A 20,436-nucleotide genomic window follows, 5' to 3' on the forward strand; every position below is an offset into this window, starting at 1 on the left:
GTGATCAGGAGGGAACCATTGCCTTTCCACCTCCACTACATCACCTCTCCTTCCTCTTTCCCAGGGGCCTCGCCGTGGCGCAGGCCGGTGTCCCGTGCAAACCCCACACCAGATTAAGGTTGGAGATGCCAACAAGCAGGTCCTCAGGATGTTTAACAGGAACTGGCCCTCTGGTCTGATTCTCTCCCAGTGGCTTTTCAGACGGTCAAGGTCACAGTGAACTGCCACCCACAGGAAAGCTCACGGACGAAACATCACACCAACAGCACTGACAGCTCGCAGACCAGGCAGGCAAGGCGCATGGCAGACACGGGTGGGTGACATGCATCGGGGCCGGGCTCCGAGACGCCGGGGGTTGGGGAAGGCAGTGGAGACGTTAGGGGGGGTCACAGAAGCTGAGAGCGTGGTCTGGAGGCTCGGTCTTACCATAAAGGGAGAGCATTGGGTATGTTCAGCTGGCTTTAAAGAAAGGCAGACAGAGATAAGCTGTAATGAGTCTCCCAGAAAGAGGCCCGCGTTCCAGGTCTCGGTGACACAGGAGCAAACCCAGTGGCAGCAGAGGGCAGGAGGGCCAGGTGCGGGGGGCCCGGCCCACCCAGCCAGGCTCTTGGGTGTTCTGCCCGGAACCATCTCTGGTGACAGACTGACTAATTCACACTCGTTATCACTGAGGTCTTCTGGATTTTGAAGGTGGATTTCGTGTATTTTTAATCAGCTCTGTGTCCTGAGACAGCCTCCAGGGGCTGGCACTGCACACATCTACCCAGCACTGCCAACTGAAGCTGAAAGGCCTTGCCTGTGCCCCTGGCCGCTTTTGGCCCATAGGTGTTTAAGCCAAGGAGCCGCGGGGCGGTAACCCTCCAGGTTCCAGGGAGGACCGAGGTTTGGGTACCCCCATGTGGCAGGGCCAGCCTTCGAGCTGAGGTTCCTGGTCCCCGGGTATGGACTGTGGCCACAGGCATGAGATAACGAGTGTGGACTTGGTTTTTAAATTTGAAAGCCCTACACACAATTGAGGACATTAGTGTTAATGCCCTGGGAAGCTGTCCTCACAGGCCTGACCACGGGTTCACTAGGGGGCAGGGGACTGGCTGCAGGCGAGCTCTGGGCAGCCCAGAGCTGCACCCAGGGAGGCACCCTGCCCTTTGGCCCCTGGACAGTCCTGGCCCCCAGAGCTGCCAACTCCACCTTCACTCCACCTCCACAGCCGCCCTCCACTGTCAGAGCGTTGCTCCTGTGTTTTGTTCTCAAGGTACAAACAAGGACAACGTATAACAGGGCTTCTGAAGGACGGAATTGTGCACAACCAGACATTTGCTCGCAGGCTGAAAATTCTTCTTTGGTGATAAATTTCTCAGCAAATTCCTTTTTTCCCAAAGCAAGTTGGGAGGTGTCCTTTTTGCGGACTGGCGGGGACACAGGATGAGGGATGGGAGGAGGAGGGAAGAGAGAGGACGCCACTCTGGTCACTTATGGACCACAGTCGAGGGCTGTCCCTGCTCCCCAAGGGGCCTGGCTACCAGGTCCAACCACGTGCCTGCAGGGAGCGGGTGTCTAGGACGTGGCCAGCAGGCCGGGATGGAACACGGAGACAGACACAGACACATGCACACGCATGCACGCAGGAAGCTTCCAGTTGGTCAGGGGCCTGTGCCCCGCATGAACACCCAGGAGCTCCGTTTCAGGGGTTCTGTGGGCGAGGGGCACAAGGCCTCCATACACACTTAGGGCTGGGGCTCTGGCCACTGCTTCCATCTGGATGCACCCTGAAAATCACCAGAGCCGCCCATACTCCTAACATCCCTGGGCAGAGGCTTGAAGTCTTCTGGTCAACCGCAGCCTGAATGGGACCAGAAGGGCTGACTCAGGGGGCCTGCCCACCTGGGTCACCTAGCCCAGCCCAACGAGCCTTGGCCAAGACAGAATTAAAACTACTTATTTTACTACTTAAACATTCGGTATTCTTCCTTTGGGATATTAGGTTTTTTTAATGTTATTTTTTAAGCATAACTTTTCGTTGTTTCTTTTTTGCCTGTGCTGCCCAGAACGTGGGACCTTAGTTTCCTGGCCAGGGGTCAGATCCGTGTCCCCTGCAGGACTCTGGGGGCTGAACTGGGGAGCCCCGTTTGTGCTGGCACTCATGCAGGGAGTGGCTGGGGCCTCAGGAGCCGCACTGTTGTTCATCTGCAGCCTGAGAGCCCGCCATGTGCTGTTACCAGCAGAATTCACACTACACGGGGCTGATTACAAGATTACTACGATTGTTTTATCTTCCTTGGGAGGAACAGTCATTTAAGCAGACAACCAACAAGAGGAGCTCGAACAAAGTCAGTTTGTTACGAGCACTCACAACAACACAAAGTCCCATATGTGGGTGGTGTAGGGTGGCGCAGACAGACACACAGAGACAGAGATGGACACAGTGAGGCTGACGGGTGGAGAACAGACTCAAGGAAACGAATAAGCAGAAGAAGGAAGTGACGAGAGAGTGCGTGCTTTGGGGGCGTGGTCAGTGTTTTGGGGCCAGAGATTGGCTCCCTCACTTGCTCCACGAGCTTAGGGAATAGTTGAGGTCCCTCTGCTGTGGATGGTCTTTGGCTGAGCTGGCTGCTGGGGATGAGCATCACCAGCTGACTCGAAGGCGGCCGTGTGGCGGAACAGGGCTGTGACCTGCCTGCTTCCTTCTGTCCAGTCCTCGGATTTAGGGCAAAGGAGGGGGGTTGAAGGGCTTCCCTGGTGGCACTAGTGATAAAGCATCCACCTGCCAATGTAGGAGACGTGAGAGATGTGGGTTTGATCTCTAGGTCGGGAAGATCCCCTGGAGGAAGAAATGGCTACCCACTCCAGTATTCCTGCCTGGAGAACCCCATGGACAGCGGAGCCTGGCAGGCTACAGCCCACGGGGTGGCAGAGTCGGACACGACTGAACCAACAGAGCACGCACGCACAGGGGGTTGCATGTGGAAAGAAAAACTAAGAATGGGGCAGGACAGGAAAGGAAATGAGATGGGAAACACATGTACACCCATGGCTGATTCATGTCAGTGTATGGCAAAACCACTACAATGTAAAGTAGCTCCAATTAAATTTAAAAAATAAAAAGGAAATGAGATGACAGAAAGGGAAAGGGTCTTGGTCAGAAGGCTCAGAATGAGTGGTCCCCATCGGGTCCTGGCTGTTGGGACGATGGACAGCTAATATGGCCAGGCTGAGAACCCCCTCCAGGGGCCTCTTGGCTCAGACCCAAGGGAAGGATCTTCCTCCAGGCTTTGGCTTTGGGACACTCTCTGCCCCTACCCTGGAGGCCTCATTAATTTGCTGCCCAGCACATGGACCTTGTTCTGCAGGTGGAGGCTAGGCTCAGGAAGCGGCTCCCTGTGTCCACCTGGACTGTGGCCTGTCAGGGCCCCGCTCACGGCTGGCGAGCAGGGCTCTGTTCAACCTCTTGGGGCCAGCTTCACTTACAAGCAGAGGAGAAAGTGCCCTTCCGGACAGGGGGAGGCCAAGGTCCACCTTCTCACTAGGGGTCGTGCTCCTGAAGGCCTCACGTCCAAGGCCACGCCCAAGGTGCTTCGCTAGGTCCAGCCTCACCTCTGTTCTTTTAAAGGCAGTTACTTCCTGGCAGGCAGCCTCCTGAGTCAATACTGCCCTCTGTGACCAGTGTTTTGGGAACAAGGCACCTTGGTGGCTTGTTGGGGGCACTGGGTGGGGATGGTGCTGAGGAGGGGAGGGGCTTGAAGGGGCTCCAGGAGCGGGGGTGGGGGCGGCACAGGAAGGTGGCAAGGATCATGGCTCCCCCCTCAGCTTGGCCCGAGACCACCAGTCTGATTTAATCGACCTCAGAAGCAACCCAGGCCAGGCAGACCACTGCCATCTGGACACTGCCATCTGTTCTGGCCCCTCGGCCGTGGTGGGGGCAGGGAAGCTGGGCAGGGAGCCAGGCGTGGTCTGCGGGTTGGGTGGAGGGAGGGAGGCTCTGACTCAGTCCGAGGGGGTGGGCGTACAGCAGACGCTCTGACTCAGGACATGGCCAAAGTGGGAGCCAGTGAGGGCAGCCGTTGGAAGCCAGGCCCATGGGTCTGTGGTTAAAAGACAGCTGGTTCCAGGAGCCAGATGGGCAGCACCCACGTGGGGCCCCAGCATGCATCCCGGAAGCTCTGAGCCGAGTCCTGTCCCGTCCGTGTCCCCTCCGCCCACTTTCTCCTCCTGTCCAGTAGGCAGTGGGTGTGCGTGGTGGTGCTCCACACTTCCTGTGCCCTTTGGTCTCCAAGCCCCACTGGCCCACAGTCCGGGTGTCCAAGCATCCCCACGTGAGTGTTCCGACTCCATGGCCCCCGATCTCCACACGTGGACCTGCCAGGAGGTGTCCAGCCCCGACTCGAGTTGTTGCTCTCGGCCACATGGCTTCCTTGTCCCCAACTAGGGACACCTGTGTTCCTGACGAAGGACCTGGGCCTCCCAACACTTCCTGTCACTGTCAGCAGGGGAGGGAGGTTGCGAGGCGGGTGGGGGGAGATGCTGGCTGAACCCCTGAAAGCTTCCATGGATTTCCCTTCTGGAAAAAGAATTCGAGACTTGAGGGACAGAGAAGGAACGGGGGCTTCCTCAGGGACACGAGGAGGAGGTGGTGCTGTGTCGGGAGGGGCTGGGCAGCTGGGTCACAGACATGGACAGCTGGGGCCAGGGGCCTCTTCCGGTCACATCGTGGGATCCAAGACATCTCCCAGAGCAAGGGGGTTGTCCTGAGCCAGAGGCCTCATGCCTGGATGGCTGTGTCCCCCTTCCAAATGGTGGAGTGGCTTCATCTTTGATTCCTGTGCACAGCGAACAGGTCCCTGGACCATGGACACCTTCCTAAAGGTGCCAAAACCTCCCCTTCGTGCTCAGGTGAAGCTCCAAAGCTGGTGCTCTCCCTGAGCCCCCACCTTGCTCGTCCTGCCCAGGGACCCACAAGGGCATCACCACACTTCCTTCAGGTCTTTGCTGTTGCTGCTGTTGCTCAGTTGTGTCTGACTCTTTGTGACCCCATGGGCTGCAGCACGCCAGATTTCCCTGTCCTTCACCATCTCCCAGAGCCTGCTCAAACTCACATCCATTGAGTTGATGCCATCCAATCATCTCATCCTCTGTCGTCCCCTTTTCCTCCTGCCCTCAATCTTTCCCAGCATCAGTGTCTTTTCCAATGAGTTGGCTCTTTGCATCAGGTGATCAAAGTATTGGAGCTTCAGCATCAGTCCTTCCAATGAATATTCAGCATTTATTTCCTTTAGGATTGACTAGTTTGATCTTGTGTCCAAGGGGCTCTCAAGAGTTTTCTCCAGCACCACAATTCGAAAGCATTAATGCTTCAGTGTTCAGTCTTCTTTAGGGTCCAACTCTCACATCCATACATCACTACTGGAAAAACCGTAGCTTTGACTATATACACCTTTGTCCGTAAAGTGATGTCTCTGCTTTTTAATACCGTCTAGGTTTGTCATAGCTTTTCTACCAAGTAGCAGTGTGTTTTCTTTCCATGTTTAGGTTTTGCTTTGTTTAGACTCACCTCTTCACTACAGCTCATCTTCCGAGAACAGCACCTGTCTTCTCCGCTCCCCACCTTCTGATGCCCTCACTTGGTACTTCTCATCTTTCGCATACTATGAGACTTCTGGCTTTCTATGCCTGACCATCCCCTGGCTCTAGAATGCTGGCTCTTGAGGACGGGCTTCTGTTTGGTCCACGATGGATCCCAGGTGCCCGGCACACAGAAGGCAATGATGGTTCCTAGGAAGCCCACCTCCCTAGGGGGCACCAGAGCCTGGGAGAGGCAGGAGGATGGAGCTGTTGAAGAGAAGGGGGTGAATCTGAACCTGAGCAGTATCTAGAGGGATGAAGTCAGCATCTGGTGATTTCAGGAAAGACAGTCAAAGATGAGGAGTTACAGGCGAGGAGCCTCCAGAAATCCTAAGGCTGGAATGGAACATTCCTCCCAGAAAGGAGGTTTGGTGAAGAAAGGAGGACTAGAAAACTCAAGGTGGGAGGCGGAGCTGGAGCAGTACCCAGCAAAGTCTTGGTGCCGAGCTCTTCCCTGCCCCAGGGAGCGCCAGGCCCCAGGCTGCTGCTGGCAGGAGGCAAAACCTGCAGTAGAGGGCCCTGCCTGGGGATGAAGTGCCGCTGTTCCTGTAACTGGACCCCCTGATCCTGGCTGCTATCCAGGTGCAGGACCATGTCCCTGCTATAGGCCAGGCCTGTCTGGCTTGAGTTACAGGCAGGAGTCAGTGAGCTTGCCTTGATCCTGCCACACCCGCCAACCAAGAGTCCAGCGCCTCTGGGAACAAGGGCTGTGAGTCTGTGATTGGCAGGGGTGTTGGCAGGGAGCTTGGAAAGAATGTCCTTGGCTTGGTGCCATGTTCTCTCCCCTTCAACAGTGCTCTACAGTGTATGCCAGGCTTCTACATGAATGCTCTTAGCTGAGCTTCAATACCTGGCAGTAATATCACGCTCTCCAGACCATGGAGGAGCAGCATTAGGACTCCAGCCCTCTGGCCCCTGCCTGGGGTGACAAGGTGCATCTCCTAACTGCATGTGTGGGAGGGAAGGGAAACAGTGGGGGTTGCATGGAGGGTCTCCAGCCCCCACTTTGCTCTCCATTACAGGCACTGTCCCCATTCTATCTCCGGACCACCCTCCCCATGACTTCTGACAGACTCCTCCATCTATGGAGTGAGGAGCATCTCCACGTAGGCGTGGGCAAAGGAAGCCTGGGAGGAGCTGAGTGGCTTCCAGCCGGAAGGGGCACTGGCCTGTAACTTCTTGTTTTGAAAATAAAAGACCTCCTGTGGCTCTTTCAGATATAAACCATGGAACATATGGGCTGAGCCAATCCTGGCCAGCAGGAGGCCATGCATGAGAGGGGGACATGGGATTCACGTGTTAACAAAGGGCACCGCGGACAAGACAGACACCTCCCCAGGTGTGCGGAGCCAGCTACCCTGGGAGGCCTGGGCTCCAGTCGAGGGGCGGGAAAGGCACTGATGGGCTGCACCTTCACCTATGCTCAATTTCACCTGTGCTCAACCTCACTTGTGCCCTGCCCTCACCTATGCCATGCCCTCACCTGTTCCCTGGCCAATGGGGATGATCACCCTTGACTGTTAGGCTCAGGGGGATGGACTCCAGAGCTGGAGGCCATGATGAATTGTAAATGGAAGCCGTTGTACAGATGGTGGTTCTGCACGTGATGCCACTTGCCAGTCCTGGGGTCCTGCACCACCCCAACCCCGACAGCCAATTTTGGGGGTAGAAATTTTATATCCTAGAAAATTTTCCTTTGTCTTTACTTTTTGTTTAAAAACAGCAGTCAGTTCAGTCACTTAGTCATGTCTGACTCTTTGTGACCCCATGGACTGCAGCACACCAGGCTTCCCTGTCCTTCACTATTTCCCTGAGTTTGCTCAAACTCATGTCCATTGAGTTGGTGATGCCATCCAACCATCTTATCCTGTTGTCCCCTTTTCCTCCTGCATTCAATCTTTCCCAGTACCAGAGTCTTTTCCAATGAGTCAGTTCTTTACATTAGGTGGCCAAAGTATTTGAGCTTCAGTTTTGGCATCAGTCCTTCCAACGAATACTCAGGACTGATTTCCTTTAGGATTGACTGGTTTAACTTCCTTTCTTTCCAAGGACTCTCAAGATTCTTCTTCAGCACCACAGTTTGAAAGCATCAATTCTTCCACGCTCAGCTTTTTTTATGGTCCAACTTTCACATCCATACATGACTACCAGAAAAACCACAGCTTTGACTAGACAGATCTTTTGTCGGTAAAGTAGTCTCTGCTTTTTAATATGCTGTCTAGGTTTGTCATAGCTTTTCTTCCAAGGAGCAAGTATCTTAATTTCATGGCTGCAGTCACCATCTGCAGTGATTTTGGAGAAAATAAAGTCTCTCACTGCTTCCATTGTTTCCCCATCTATTTGCCATGAAGTGATAGGACCAGATGCTATGATCTTAGTTTTTTGAATGTTGGAATTTTAAGCCAGGTTTTTCACTCTCTTCTTTCACTTCGATCAAGAGGCTTTTTAGTTCTTCTTTGCTTTCTGCCATAAAGGTGGTGTCATCTGCATATCTGAGGTTATTGATATTTCTCCTTGCAATCTTGATTCCAGCTTGTGTTTCATCCAGGCTGGCATTTCACCTGATGTACTCTGATATAAGTTAAATAAGCAAGATGACAATATGCACCCTTGACATACTCCTTTCCCAATTTGGAACCAGTCCATTGTTCCACATTCAGTTCTAACTGCTGCTTCCTGACCAGCTACAGATTTCTCAGGAGGCAGGTGAGGTGGTCTGGTATTCTCATCTCTTTAAGAATGTTCCACAGTTTGTTTTGATCCACACAGTCAAAGGCTTTGGTGTAGTCAGTGAAGCAGATGTTTTTCTGGAATTCTCTTGCTTTTTCTATGACCCAGTGGATGTTGGCAATTTGATCTCTGGTTCCCCTGCCTTTTCTAAATCCAGCTTAAACATTTGGAAATTCTCAGTTCATGTACTGTTGAAGCCTCACTTGGAGAATTTTGAACATTACTTTGCTAGCATGTGAGATGAGTGCAATTGTGCAGTAGTTTGAGCATTCTTGTAGCTCAGTCGGTAAAGAATCTGCCTGCAGTGCAGGAGACCCGGGTTCGATCCCCTGGGTTGGGAAGATCCCCTGGAGAAGGAAGTGGCAACCCACTCCAGTACCCTTGCCTGGAAAATCTCATGGACAGAGGAGCCTGGTGGACTGCAGTCCATGGGGTCACAAAGAGTTGGGCATGACTGAGCGACTAACACTAACTTGAGCATTCTTTGGCACTGGAATGAAGACTCACCTTTTCCAGGCTTGTGGCCACTGCTGAGTTTTCCAAGTTTGCTGGCATATCGAGTGCAGGACTTTAACAGCATCATCTTTTAGGATTTGAAATAGTTCAGCAGGAGACCCGGGTTCGATCCCTGGGTTGGGAAGATCCCCTGGAGAAGGAAATGGCAACCCACAACAGTATCCTTCCCTGGAAAATCTCATGGACAGAGGAGCCTGGTGGACTGCAGTCTATGGGGTCGCAAGGAGTTGGGCATGACTGAGCGACTAACATTAACTTGAGCATTCTTTGGCACTAGAATGAAAACTCACCTTTTGCAGGCTTGTGGCCACTGCTGAATTTTCCAAGTTTGCTGGCATATCGAGTGCAGGACTTTAACAGCATCATCTTTTAGGATTTGAAATAATTCAGCTGGAATTCCATGACTTGCATTAGCTTTGTTTGTAGTGATGCTTCCTAAGGACCACTGACTTCGCACTCCAGGATGTCTGGCTACAGGTGAGGATCACACCATCATGGTTATCTGGGTCATGAAGATCTTTTTTGTGTAGTTCTTCTGTGTATTCTTATCACCTCTTAATATCTTCAGCTTCTGTTAGGTCCATACCATTTCTGTCCTTTATTGTGCCCATCTTTGCATGAAATGCTCCCTTGGTAGCTCTAATTTTCTTGAACAGATCTCTAGTCTTTCCCATTGTATTATTTTCCTCTAGTTCTTTTCATTGATCTCTTAGGAAGGCTTTCTTTTCTCTCCTTGCTAGTTTTTGGAATTCTGCATTCAGATGGATGTATCTTTCCTTTTCTCCTTTGCCTTTCATTTTTGTGTGTGTAAATGCATGTGCACAGAAAAAAAACATCAGGCTGAGTGATGACGCGGGCCTGGCCGCAGTGGCCTTCTGGCCTAACCCCAGAAGACCCTGGGACTGGGTGTGTCTTGTGCAGCAGGGGCCTCTCTGCTGTTACCTTCCTGCCCTTGGTTCCTGCACAGACCCCCACAGAGATCCCTCCTCAAGAGGCAGGCCCACCCTGATCTTCCCTGGTCTCCCCCGAGAGGGCCCCTTGGTCTGAGCACAGGGCCCTGGTCAGGGATATGCATGTACAGGGATCTGAGAGCAACCTGGGGCCACATGGAGGAGTGGGGAGTGGTGCGAGGGAGAAGAGGCCTAGGTTGCGGGGAACTCAGTTTCCTTGTGCTCCAATGATTTAACGGATAAGGTCAAGGAAGTGCATGTGCACGGGAGTTTACATACACACACACACACACACACACCCCACAAGACAAAGACAACCCCACGGGATCCCTGAGACAGAGGGGCAACCAAATCTGGGCAGTGGGTCAAGCAGGGAGAGGTGAGGTTGACAGCAGGATGTAACAGACTCCTCCCAGCATCCATCCCCGGGAAGGGGCAGACAGGCCTCGGATGGGGAATCAGGACAAGAAGTAATGTCAGTTAAATGACTGGCAGCCAGCTTTGGGGTGGAGGGGTGGGTAAGGACTCGGGTAGAGGGGCTGACGGTCATGGGGGGTTTCTGACACCTTAGATCAGAACCCTTCAGCATCTGCTCTGAGCTGTCACAAAATGGTTCAGTGCATCAACATTTGTGCAAACATTATCAAGTCTCTTAACCAATAAAAAACTATGACAAGGAACTAAACCACACATGTTAAAGACCAGCCGCAAGAGGGCTTGCCTACAGATAGAGAGAGAAGGTTGAGCATGCCGGGGACAGACGAGCGTGTGCAGGGGTTGAAGACTGTCTAGGAGGGGCAGCTCCCAGGAGCAGGTGCAGGAGGCCCTGGAGCCAGGCTGGGGGGCGGGCCAGGAAGAGCCAGGCAGGGGCAAGACTGGTCCTCAGGGCAGGTTCATGTGGGGCCAGGTGCTCCACAGTAAGCAGAAGGGAGAGTTGGGGGAGGAGCCCTCTCCAGAGAAGAGGGATACAAGTGTTCTCCCAGTGAGGGGCCCTTCCAGCATGAATATGGGGCTGGGTGGGCTGAGAGGGCTGGCCAAGTGGGAGCCTCTGCCTGCCCGGGGTCCTCAGGAGAGGCTTTTCCCGGATGCCGGAGCAGGAAGGGGCTGGGTCCCCACCCCGGCAGCTGCCCAGGGGTTGTAAACATCCCTCCATCACCTTACTCCGGGGCCCTGGGGCTGTGTCCTCCTAGACAGTATGCATCATGCCAGGCTGATTGTAAAGAGGAGAGGAAGGGATGCAGGAGTCAGAACTCGGAAGGAGAGGAGGGCCTAACTCGTTCCAAATGTTAGAAAAAGAGAATAAAGAAATTTCAAGATAAAGCAACAAGAAAAAAATCCTTTAAACCAATTTAAACAAACAAATGAGAATAACAAAGTGGAAATGAGCTGGGAGGAGGAGAGGAGGCGAAGGAGAGCGATGGGGGTGAGCGTGAGGCAGGCACGGCGTCACAGGGCGGGACGCCGGTACTTACGTTTACCTCGGTGATGGCTATATCAACAATGCTACCCACAACAATCAAGGCGTCAAATGTGTTCCATGCATCACAGAAATAGTGCTGCATGGGCAGAGGAGCCGAGGGAGGGAGGGAGAGAAAAACCAGCGACAAAGGAAACAAAACAAAAGGAAGAGGAAAATGAAAACAAAACAAAAAAAAAGCATGAAAGAAAGGAGAGAAGAGAAAAAAATGAGAAAAGAAAGAGGTTATGTGGGCATACTGGACCCCTTACCACTCCACAGTTCTGGAGGTGCACGCCTGCACCTGTTGCTCAGGGAGCCTGACAAAAGTGGGTTAGTCGGGGGCCGGGCGGGCGTCCGGGAGGAGCGGGAGCCTTTGCCCGGCCCGGCGGAGTGGGGACAGTGGCGGGGCTCACGTCCCCCAGGACGGCGGCAGGTGCGAGAGAAAGCATGACTGGAGCGGGTAAAACAGGAAACCAAAAAATAAACCAAAGGAGGTGAAGAGAGAGGGGGGCACGGAGGCGTCCTGGGCAGAGTCATACTCACATTCGTCTCACTGAGAATGACGTCAATTACGCTGCCAATTACGATCAGGAAGTCAAAGACATTCCAGGGGTCACTAAAGTAGCCCTACACGGGGCGGCAGGACGGGAGTGAAAAGGAAGGTTAGACAGACAGGCACAGAGCCCGTGGAGCCGCCCGGCGCTGCTGGAGTCCGAGCCCAGGAGGGGCGGCCGGCCCACCCCCCCACCTGCCTTCCCGGGTGCCCCTCCTCAGACCCGGCCCCTGGCCACCCTTCCTGTGTCCCCAGCACCTCCCAGGCCTCCGACTCTCTTGTCCGAGGGCTGTCTGCAGGGATGGAGGTGACACGGGGCAGGGCCCTTGAGGCGTGATCTGGGAATCACAAGCAGCATCGCTGTGGTCCAGGTGGGCCGCCAGGCCCTTGGGCTCGGTGGTGACTCAAGTGAAGCTCGCGATGACCAGGGGGCCATGTCATCAGAGCGGCATCTACAACCAGGTCACCCTCGTGCCAGCCCCGGATGGGCATTAGCCCTGGATTTGCCTCTGTCCAGAGGCTTTCCTCACTTCAAAGGGATGGAGGCTGGGTCAGGCCCAAAGCCTGGAAATGTGTGTGGGGGGGACCTGGACTGTGTCTCCAAAGCCCCGTCCCCAGCATCATCACTGTGACCAGCACCCTGCTGAGATGCCCTGAGAGAACAGGGCTCTCACAGCCTGCAGGCAAGGTGGGGGCCTGGGACAGAGGCCTCTTGGGAGGAGCACACGGGCAGTCATGCCTGGTGCCTGGCAGGGAGCAGGGTGCTGAACACACCCCTTGTCCTGCACATGTGGATTTTGCCTGTTTTACACTGTATTTGGGGAAGGGAACAGACGCATGGTTTTGAAACATTTCTGGAAGCATGTGGATGACTGACTGTCTCCATTTCCATGAGGAGTCCTAGGTAGGCAAACTCTCTACAAAGACAGGACAGGTCCTCTCAGAGTGAAGGGGTCAGGGAGTAATGCTCTGGGACTCGCGGATGCACACTCGCGCTTCAGGATCCCAGGAGTTGGGCGGCTACTCTCCCGGAGGGTGGAGTGGGGAGGGTCAGCACCAGGGCAATGTGTCTACTTTAAGAGAGGACATCTGCCCCTTTGGTCTTTCGAGGGAAGCCCCCACCTCTAAGCGTCTCCCAGGCCCCCCCCCCTACCTTCCTGGGGGTGGCCAACTCTCCCTTTGTATTCCTGACTCTTAGGAGCCAGGCGTCTTCTGTTTGCCCATTTCTCCCAGCTCCATCCTGCTCCTCGACCCCTCAGTTCCCAGCTGTGCCCCCTTGCAGCTGGATCACAAGACAGGCTGTGCAGGCCATTCTCATTACTCTTAGTGTGGAGGTCAGGTCACAGGGACAGGGCCTTCTCAGTTCCCAAGCATTTCTGCCCATGTAAGCAGAAATGCCACCACAAAGCCTCTGGACAATTGGCAGGGAGTGGAGGTTGGCTCAAGGCATGGGGGAAGTGAGGGTCACGAGGAACCCTGGCCATCTTGTCAGCTTCCTCGAGTGTTTCTCTGAATATCACAGGGCCCCTGGGGCAGAAAGAGACTTGCTCTCCCATTTGAGCTGTGAGCAGGAAAGAACCAACCCCTCCCAGGTGCTGACATGGCATTTCAGGCATATGGGGAGCACCGGTTTTGAGGGCAGGGGGACAGAGTGAGGACCCCAAACGAAGGACGAATGTGCCTGTGTTCAACATCACTTTTGGAAAACGCTGGGGAGCTACCTCCAGGGGGGAAGACGGTTTCAGGAGGGAAGGGTAGGGGGTTCAGGCAGAAAGAGGATGGAAGCAGGAACCAGAGAAGAGTCCAGGACGTCCCGCATCCAGCCTAGAAAACCCAGCGACAGAGCGTTATTGGGGCCAAGGGGAGGAGAGAGGGCAGCGGGCATCTCGTTCGCAGGGAAGACTGGAGTCTCCGGTTCACCAGAGGGACCTGGAACAGACGGGTGGGTCACCTGGGTCCGCAGTGCGGCTGAGGGGAGAGACAAGGGAGGAAGGCAGGCAGAAGCGGTGGACAGGAGGTTAACAGCGGGCAAGCACGGGGCAGGAGCCAGGCCCTGGGACCCTGCAACCCACCCCCATGAAAGCATCGTCTGTCACCCCTGCTCTCTGGTTGCACAGTGACCGGGCCGCCCCCCTTGGAGGCTCCCTCTGCTCACGCCCTGCCCTTGCCCTCTGCAGACTGTGCTGCTGGGGCCTTCAGTTGACCTATCTGACCTGTGGGTCCAGGGCCTCCACTGGCTGCAGAGCCCACCAGTTCCCACCCAGAGGAGGTTTACACATGGCCCGAGCAGCGGGGTGACAGGGTCCCTTTAAGATGCCAGCCCCCCTGACCCATCCACCCCCATTCTATCAACCTTCCAAGTGGACCATGGACATGGCTTGATTCAGCTCTCAGCCCCTCCTCCATCCTCTTCCACACCCACCCCAGAAACAGCTGACGCCCTCCAGGAGGTCAGTGGCTGCCAGGACACACCTGCCAATCCCCAGGGGGATGGGACCTGTTTGCTGGAAATCTTGGGTGACACAGGTTTGTGGGGTGATGGAGGAAGCAGACCGGGAAAATACCACAGACTTTCAGGAAGTCCAGCTGACCGGAGCCAGGTCACACACCTGTTCTCTCCTTGGTGGAAGTCAGGGTCAGGAAAAGGGTTTCCGGGCTCTCCCTTAACTGGTGAACCAAACCTCTCAAGGTCCAGCTCCTCAGAGACAGGCAGGGCTGGTCATTGGGGGGATAGTGCTTTGGGCTGGAAGCCTTCTCTAAGCCTGCAGGGTGAGTGGACCCCTAGCCTTGGGAGGCCTTGGATGTGTCCTTGGGGTTGATGGGCCAGCATCTGCTAGGAACTATCCCTTCTCCTGAGTGCTCCAACCCTCTACTCACTGGCTTATGGACCAAACCAGCCCTGGCTTCAACCCATTGTTTCTGGGAAGGAGAGACTGCCACCCTAGCATCCCATGATGCACTGCACCTGCGTGAGAATTTGGACTTCTCCTCTCTCGGATCATCTATGCCCCAATTCACTCCATGCCTGGAGCTGTTCCAAGCCGAAGGAGGTGGTGTAGTGCGTGAGCCCTGGAGGCAGGGTGTCTGGGTTCGAGTCCTCCCTCTGCCACTTCCTGGCTGGGTGACCCTGAGCAGATGACCGCACCTCTCTGTGCCGAGGTTTTCCCACCTGTGACGATCTTCCGGTGATGGTGAAGGCGAGGTGGGACACAGGTGAGCCCTGCACCTGCAGGAAGCCCAGTGCGTCCAGCGACTGTCAGGGCTGCTGGAGTTAGTCTGCCCCTCCCAGGGAGGCCTGATGAACAGGGTCAGTTTTGGGCGTGGGGCTGGGCAGTGGGGAAGGCAGAGCCCAGGACTATGGGAGGAGGAGGAGAGGGAAGGTGGGCTACAGAACCCCAAGCTCCTTCAGGGGTTCTCATCTTGAATCCTAGTGAGGACTGAGGAGGCAGGATCTAAAATGCAGGGGGAGACAGTGTGTGCTTGACCAGGGAAGGCGGTCCAGCCGAGTCAGAGCCTGGCTGGACTGAGCCTGGGAGGCGGTGCCCCTGGACCCAGAAGCTCTGGTCTTTCCTGGGCTCCAGGTCATGGGTCTGAGAGATAGGGGGTGGGCGCAGCTGGCAGTGGAGTGTCACACTGGGAACAGCTGCCTTGCAGTTCAGTTCAGTCGCTCAGTCATGTCCAACTCTTTGCGACCCCATGAATTACAGCATGCCAGGCCTCTCATCACCAACTCCCGCAGTTCACTCAGACTCACGTCCATCGAGTCAGTGATGCCATCCAGCCATCTCATCCTGTGTCGTCCCCTTCTCCTCCTGCCCCCAATCCCTCCCATCATCAGTCTTTTCCAATGAGTCAACTCTTCACACGAGCTGGCCAAAGTACTGGAGTTTCAGCTTCAGCATCATTTCCTCCAAAGAAATTCCATCTCGCAGAGATAATGCCAACTGTACGCGACGTCACGATGTCCTTAGACATCATGGTGATCGAGGGCTGCCGGTGTCGAGTGGGGCGGCCTGGTTGGCACACAGCTGCTCCCTCTCCTGCCTCCCACCTCCCCGCCAGCTCTATTCTGTGACCTGCCCTTCAAGAGGCTGGCGCCTCCCAGCTCAAACAGTATGGGATGGAGATGGGGCAGCAGGAGGCAGGGGAGACCCAGGGTGGGTGGTGGTGGCCCTCCAAGTTATTCGAGGAATGCACACTTTGGACATCTGCTCTGGTTTTTCTTTGGAGTTAAGCTTTTCCTCCCCAGCAAAGTTCCAAAGGCCTTCACTCACTCATCTCACCGACATGTGATGAGTGCTCTGGGCACCTGGAGGTGAGCCTGGTGTGGGCAGAGCACAAGCACCCACAGCCTCCCTTGGTGGGATGGGATGGGATGGGATGGGAACCAGCTGGGCTCCTTTGGGGTCTCGGGAGAGTCTTCTCCTGCCCTGTTGGCACCTGAGTCCACAGCAGGACTCTACTGCAGAACCACCCAGGATGAGGGTTTCAGGGGACCTGCCCGAATATGGGGCTTCCCAGGTGGTGCTGGTGGTAAAGAATCCAGCTGCCAATGCAGAGAGACTCAGGTTGGATCCCTGGGCTGGGAAGATCCCCTGGAGGAGAGTACGGCAACCCACTTTAGTACTCAAGCTTGGAAAATTTCACAGACAGGGGAGCCTGGCGGGTTACCATCCGTGGAGTCACAAAGACTCAGACACAACTGAATCGACTTGGCATACACGCATTCCTAGCTATTGGATATTTTTCAGTGCTTATCATCAAGTGTATCTTAAAAGTTCTTTTCCGTCTTTGCTGATAAATTTCCATTCATAAGAGGACACTCCAGCTACTCAATGAACTTCAGATCCTTCTAACCAAAGCCTTTTCATGCTGACCAGTTCAGTCCTAAACAGTCTCAAAGGGCCCAGGGACCACTGGGAATGTCCAGGGCAGTTCTCCTGCTCGGGGGAGAAATCCCCTGGCCACTAGGTGTTCAGGACATGCCTGTCACCTGTCCCACTCTTCAGACAGACAGGGAAGAGATCTACTTGAACTGACTTAATTTCTCAAAGTGGTGAGCAGAACAGATGGAAATGAAGACCAGAAACATCAGTTACCACAAGGACATGGAAAGAACAAGGCCAGACTACAAACTGACCCACTGACCAACCAACCACAGAGACCAAGCGACGGAGAAGGAAGCCCAGCAGGCCAGCCTCAGACACCCGCTGTCAGGTCTGACATCCACCCCCACATCCCTGTTTTCTGACTGCCCTTCCTCAGCTGACGCTCACGGCTGCAGACATGCAACAAAGACATGCGGTCACGTTAGGAGCCCTGGTTGTCGGGTGGAGCCAGCTCAGTATTTCTACCAGAGCTGCAGACACTTTCTGGTTTGGTTTTCTGCCTGGAAATGTTGGCGATGCTTCTGGAATCTGTTCCTTAATGAGGGATTCCCAGGTGGTGCAGTGGTAAAGAAACCACCTGCCAATGTAGGAGATGAAGATTCGATCCCTGGGTTAGGAAAATCCCCTGAAGAAGGAAATGGCAACCCACTCTAGTATTCCAGCCTGGGAAATCCTATGGATGGAGGAACCTGGCAGGCTACAGGCCATGGGGTTTCAAAGAGTCGGACACGACTGAGTGACTAACACTCTGACTTTTTCCCTTTCTCTTTAAGCACAGGCAGGCCCTTCTGCGTGTGAAATGCAGATGCCCTGGGTGGTTGTCTTACTTCTTTGGAAACGTCGCTCTGATTTTACCCCATTTTCTCACTACAGAAAGCAAGATGTACAGGAGATGGGGCACTTTATTGTTCCGAGCGCCCTAACTGGCTTCTTCCCAGGTAACTGGCTCGGTCCTGGGTCTGCAGGATTCAGGGACAGTGTTTTCCGGGCTTAGGCCCATGCAACGTCACTGCTGCTTGCTCCTTAGAGCAGGTCTGTCTCGTGCATGCCCTGAGCTCTGCAGCCTGACTCAGGAAGACCCCACAGGGCTGTGCAGCAGCACCTGACATCATTAGAAACACGTCTGACTCAACGCAGAGTGACTCAAGCCTTTGAACTATTTAACCCGCACATCTCATGAGACTGGAGAAAACCATGCCAGTTCCCTCCTGGAAGCTGTCATCTGAGTTGGAGGCTCAGCTCAGCGACGGCCCGGCCCACCAGCCTCCCTGGGGTGTGCTGCTGTGGGCTCTGAGCCTGCCGGCCCCCTGGTCATGTGGCTTGGAACAGGGCCCCACAGAAGATGGCCAGGGACATTCCGTGGTCTTCTCTGCCCCTACATGGGACTGGGCTTGGAAGGGAAAGTGAAAAGAGCCTATTTGCTGCCCTGGAGGAGGTGGGAAAGCACCATGATTATCACTAAATGACATTTACTAGGGTCTCATTCTCTGCATTCGGCCTGGGTTCCACACTCTGGACTCTCAGGTCCCTCTGGTGAGGGAGGCTTGGTGCAGTAAGAACACAGCTGTCTTGTCTTTGAAGCCCCTCAAGGGTTTCCCTCCTTCTGCAAAGTCCCCAGCAGAACACAGGGCACAGGAAGACGCTTGCTAATGGCTTGGTGCGGAGGGAATTACATCGACTACAGTGCCAGACAGGCTGGATTCTGTTCCCAGTCCTGCCACTTAATAATGGTGTAATTAATACAACACTTAATTGCTCTGAGTTCCACTCCCCTCTTCTCTAAGACGAGGAGCTGATACCTATCTCAGAGAGGTGTCTTGAGGATTCCATGCAATGCGGTGTGTGCAGCACCGCAGGTTACTGACAAACGTTGGTGGAACATTAATTCAGAGAAGACAACGAGGATCCTGTCACTAAACAGGGATCCGACCTACAGCCGTGGGGCATCCCTCCTGGCCCTGCTAGTTCTGGAGCAGGTGAGCATCTGAATGGAAGTGAAATGCAGCACATGCAGTGTGGCCCCTCAGCCCCCCTGGGTTGACCCGTGTTGCATCTAGAAAAAACAGCAGAAGTGGGGACAAAAAGGTTCGGAAATCTGTCCTGCATTACCCTCTTAGATCCCTTCTCATTGACTCCCCCAAAGTTGTGCAGCAGCTGGAAGCCTCTGAGCCCCCAGGACACCCCATCAAGGGCAGCTGTGAAGCCCAGGCAGTGGATACGGTGACGCTGAGCTGTCTATAGGGAGAGAGATGGGAGCTGCTCAAACCCAGTCACCCTCGTCCTTGAGGCTGTGTGTGTGTGTGTGGCGGCCGGGGGGCGGGGGGGGGAGACTGGGGGGGCGGTGTCCAGTCAGTTACAAAGGGCACAGATGATCCAAGAGGCAGAAACCAACCCACCCTGTCCTGCCTCACTCAGCTCTGATCTCTCCCAATGTTTTTTTCTAAAAGCTGCTTATACCTAGCTACGCACAGACATTTGAAGGTCTGTCCTGTGCTGGAAGGTATGTGCAGTGACTGCAGCCCTGAGGTGGGGAACCAGAGGCCCCCCCGCCCCGGATGCACTAACGCCCAGTCCTGAGCAAATGCGGCCCTGCCTGAGCCCCTGCAGCAAGGCTGTTAGTCTGTGCAGTGCCCGCGTGAGAACAGACCCCGTTTGGGTCTTGGGGGGCTGGGCCTGGTGAGGTTTGGTTTCCAGTCTCTTCTAGACAATGTGCGGAGGCGAGGGCGACTCCTCCTCCCGTGGAAGGAGGCTGGCTCAGGTACCTCCCTGCTCCCTGTGTCCAGACCTCAGGTCAGTCCAGGGACTGAGAGTCTGCCTCAAGGAGTCGGCCTGGCGCAAGCCCTGAAGGCTCCGGGGCTGCAGCGGTCATTGCAGGATCCAGTCCCTGGCCGAGACTCTGCCCCCATCGACCCAAGCCCGCCCCCGGCGCTGTGGACCGAAGGCCCGTCCCAGAAGGCCTACCTTGGGCTTGAAGGCGATGAGCTTCAGGACCATCTCCACTGTGAAGAGGCCGGTGAAGAGCATGTTGAGGATGTTCATGGCGATTTTGAACAGACAGCTCTGACCGTAGTGCTGGGGTGGGGGGTGGGGGCGGAGGGGCTGTGAAATAAGGCGGGGGCTCCCTGCTCCCAGCCACGCCCTCAACAGAGACCTTCCTGAACGCAGCCCGGGGGCCGGCCACATCTGCGGGAGCCAGGTGGGCTCAAGAAGCGGGTCCTTCCCCTCTCTGTCGTTCCCGCAAATGCAGGCAGGCACAGCCTGAGCCCTGCTCTCATCGCGGTCACCTCTGCGTGGCCGCCTGGCCTCAGGTGGGCTCCACACAGCTGGCATCCCCGGACGATCAACGCCATTGTAAGGTCACCTGTGCTCCATCGCCCTCTATCTCAGCTCAGGTCCTGGCATTCTGACCCCTCGGGAAGGTGCCCCTCCTGCCCCACTCGGCCAGCGAAATGGCAACACCTCCCGGCCCCGTTCCGCCCCCTACCCCGCCCCGACCCAGGCACCCCGGCCGGCCCGCGGCACTGACCTGCATGGCCAGGCAGATGGTGTTGAGCAGAATGAGAACGAACATCAGGTACTCGAAGTAGGTGGAGTTGACCACGTACCACACCTTGTACTGGTGCTGGTTTTTCGGGATGTACCTCCGCAGGGGCCGGGCCTTGAGGGCATACTCCACACACTGCCGCTAAGGTAGACGGGAGGCGTTAGTAACCCGGAGGATGG

At 55.2% G+C, this 20,436-nt stretch overlaps 1 protein-coding gene across 4 annotated transcripts in view; it reads right to left on the reverse strand.

The window, feature by feature from the left end:
* CACNA1C (calcium voltage-gated channel subunit alpha1 C) overlaps positions 1 to 20,436 on the reverse strand; it is a 392,177-nt gene that overhangs the window by 24,967 nt on the left and 346,774 nt on the right. The window contains exons 29-33 of one of the 4 annotated variants that reach the window (XM_040233655.1): positions 20,240 to 20,398; positions 19,675 to 19,785; positions 11,815 to 11,898; positions 11,285 to 11,368; positions 427 to 459 (exon numbers count right to left, since the gene is read on the reverse strand). In XM_040233655.1, the coding sequence (XP_040089589.1) occupies positions 427 to 459; positions 11,285 to 11,368; positions 11,815 to 11,898; positions 19,675 to 19,785; positions 20,240 to 20,398 (471 nt within the window). The remainder of the gene's footprint in view (positions 1 to 426; positions 460 to 11,284; positions 11,369 to 11,814; positions 11,899 to 19,674; positions 19,786 to 20,239; positions 20,399 to 20,436) is intronic. The other 3 variants (XM_040233654.1, XM_040233652.1, XM_040233653.1) reach the window with 3 other exon arrangements.

The sequence above is a fragment of the Oryx dammah genome, unplaced genomic scaffold, assembly GCF_014754425.2.
Source record: "Oryx dammah isolate SB20612 unplaced genomic scaffold, SCBI_Odam_1.1 HiC_scaffold_29, whole genome shotgun sequence".
Taxonomy (NCBI): Eukaryota; Metazoa; Chordata; class Mammalia; order Artiodactyla; family Bovidae; genus Oryx; species Oryx dammah.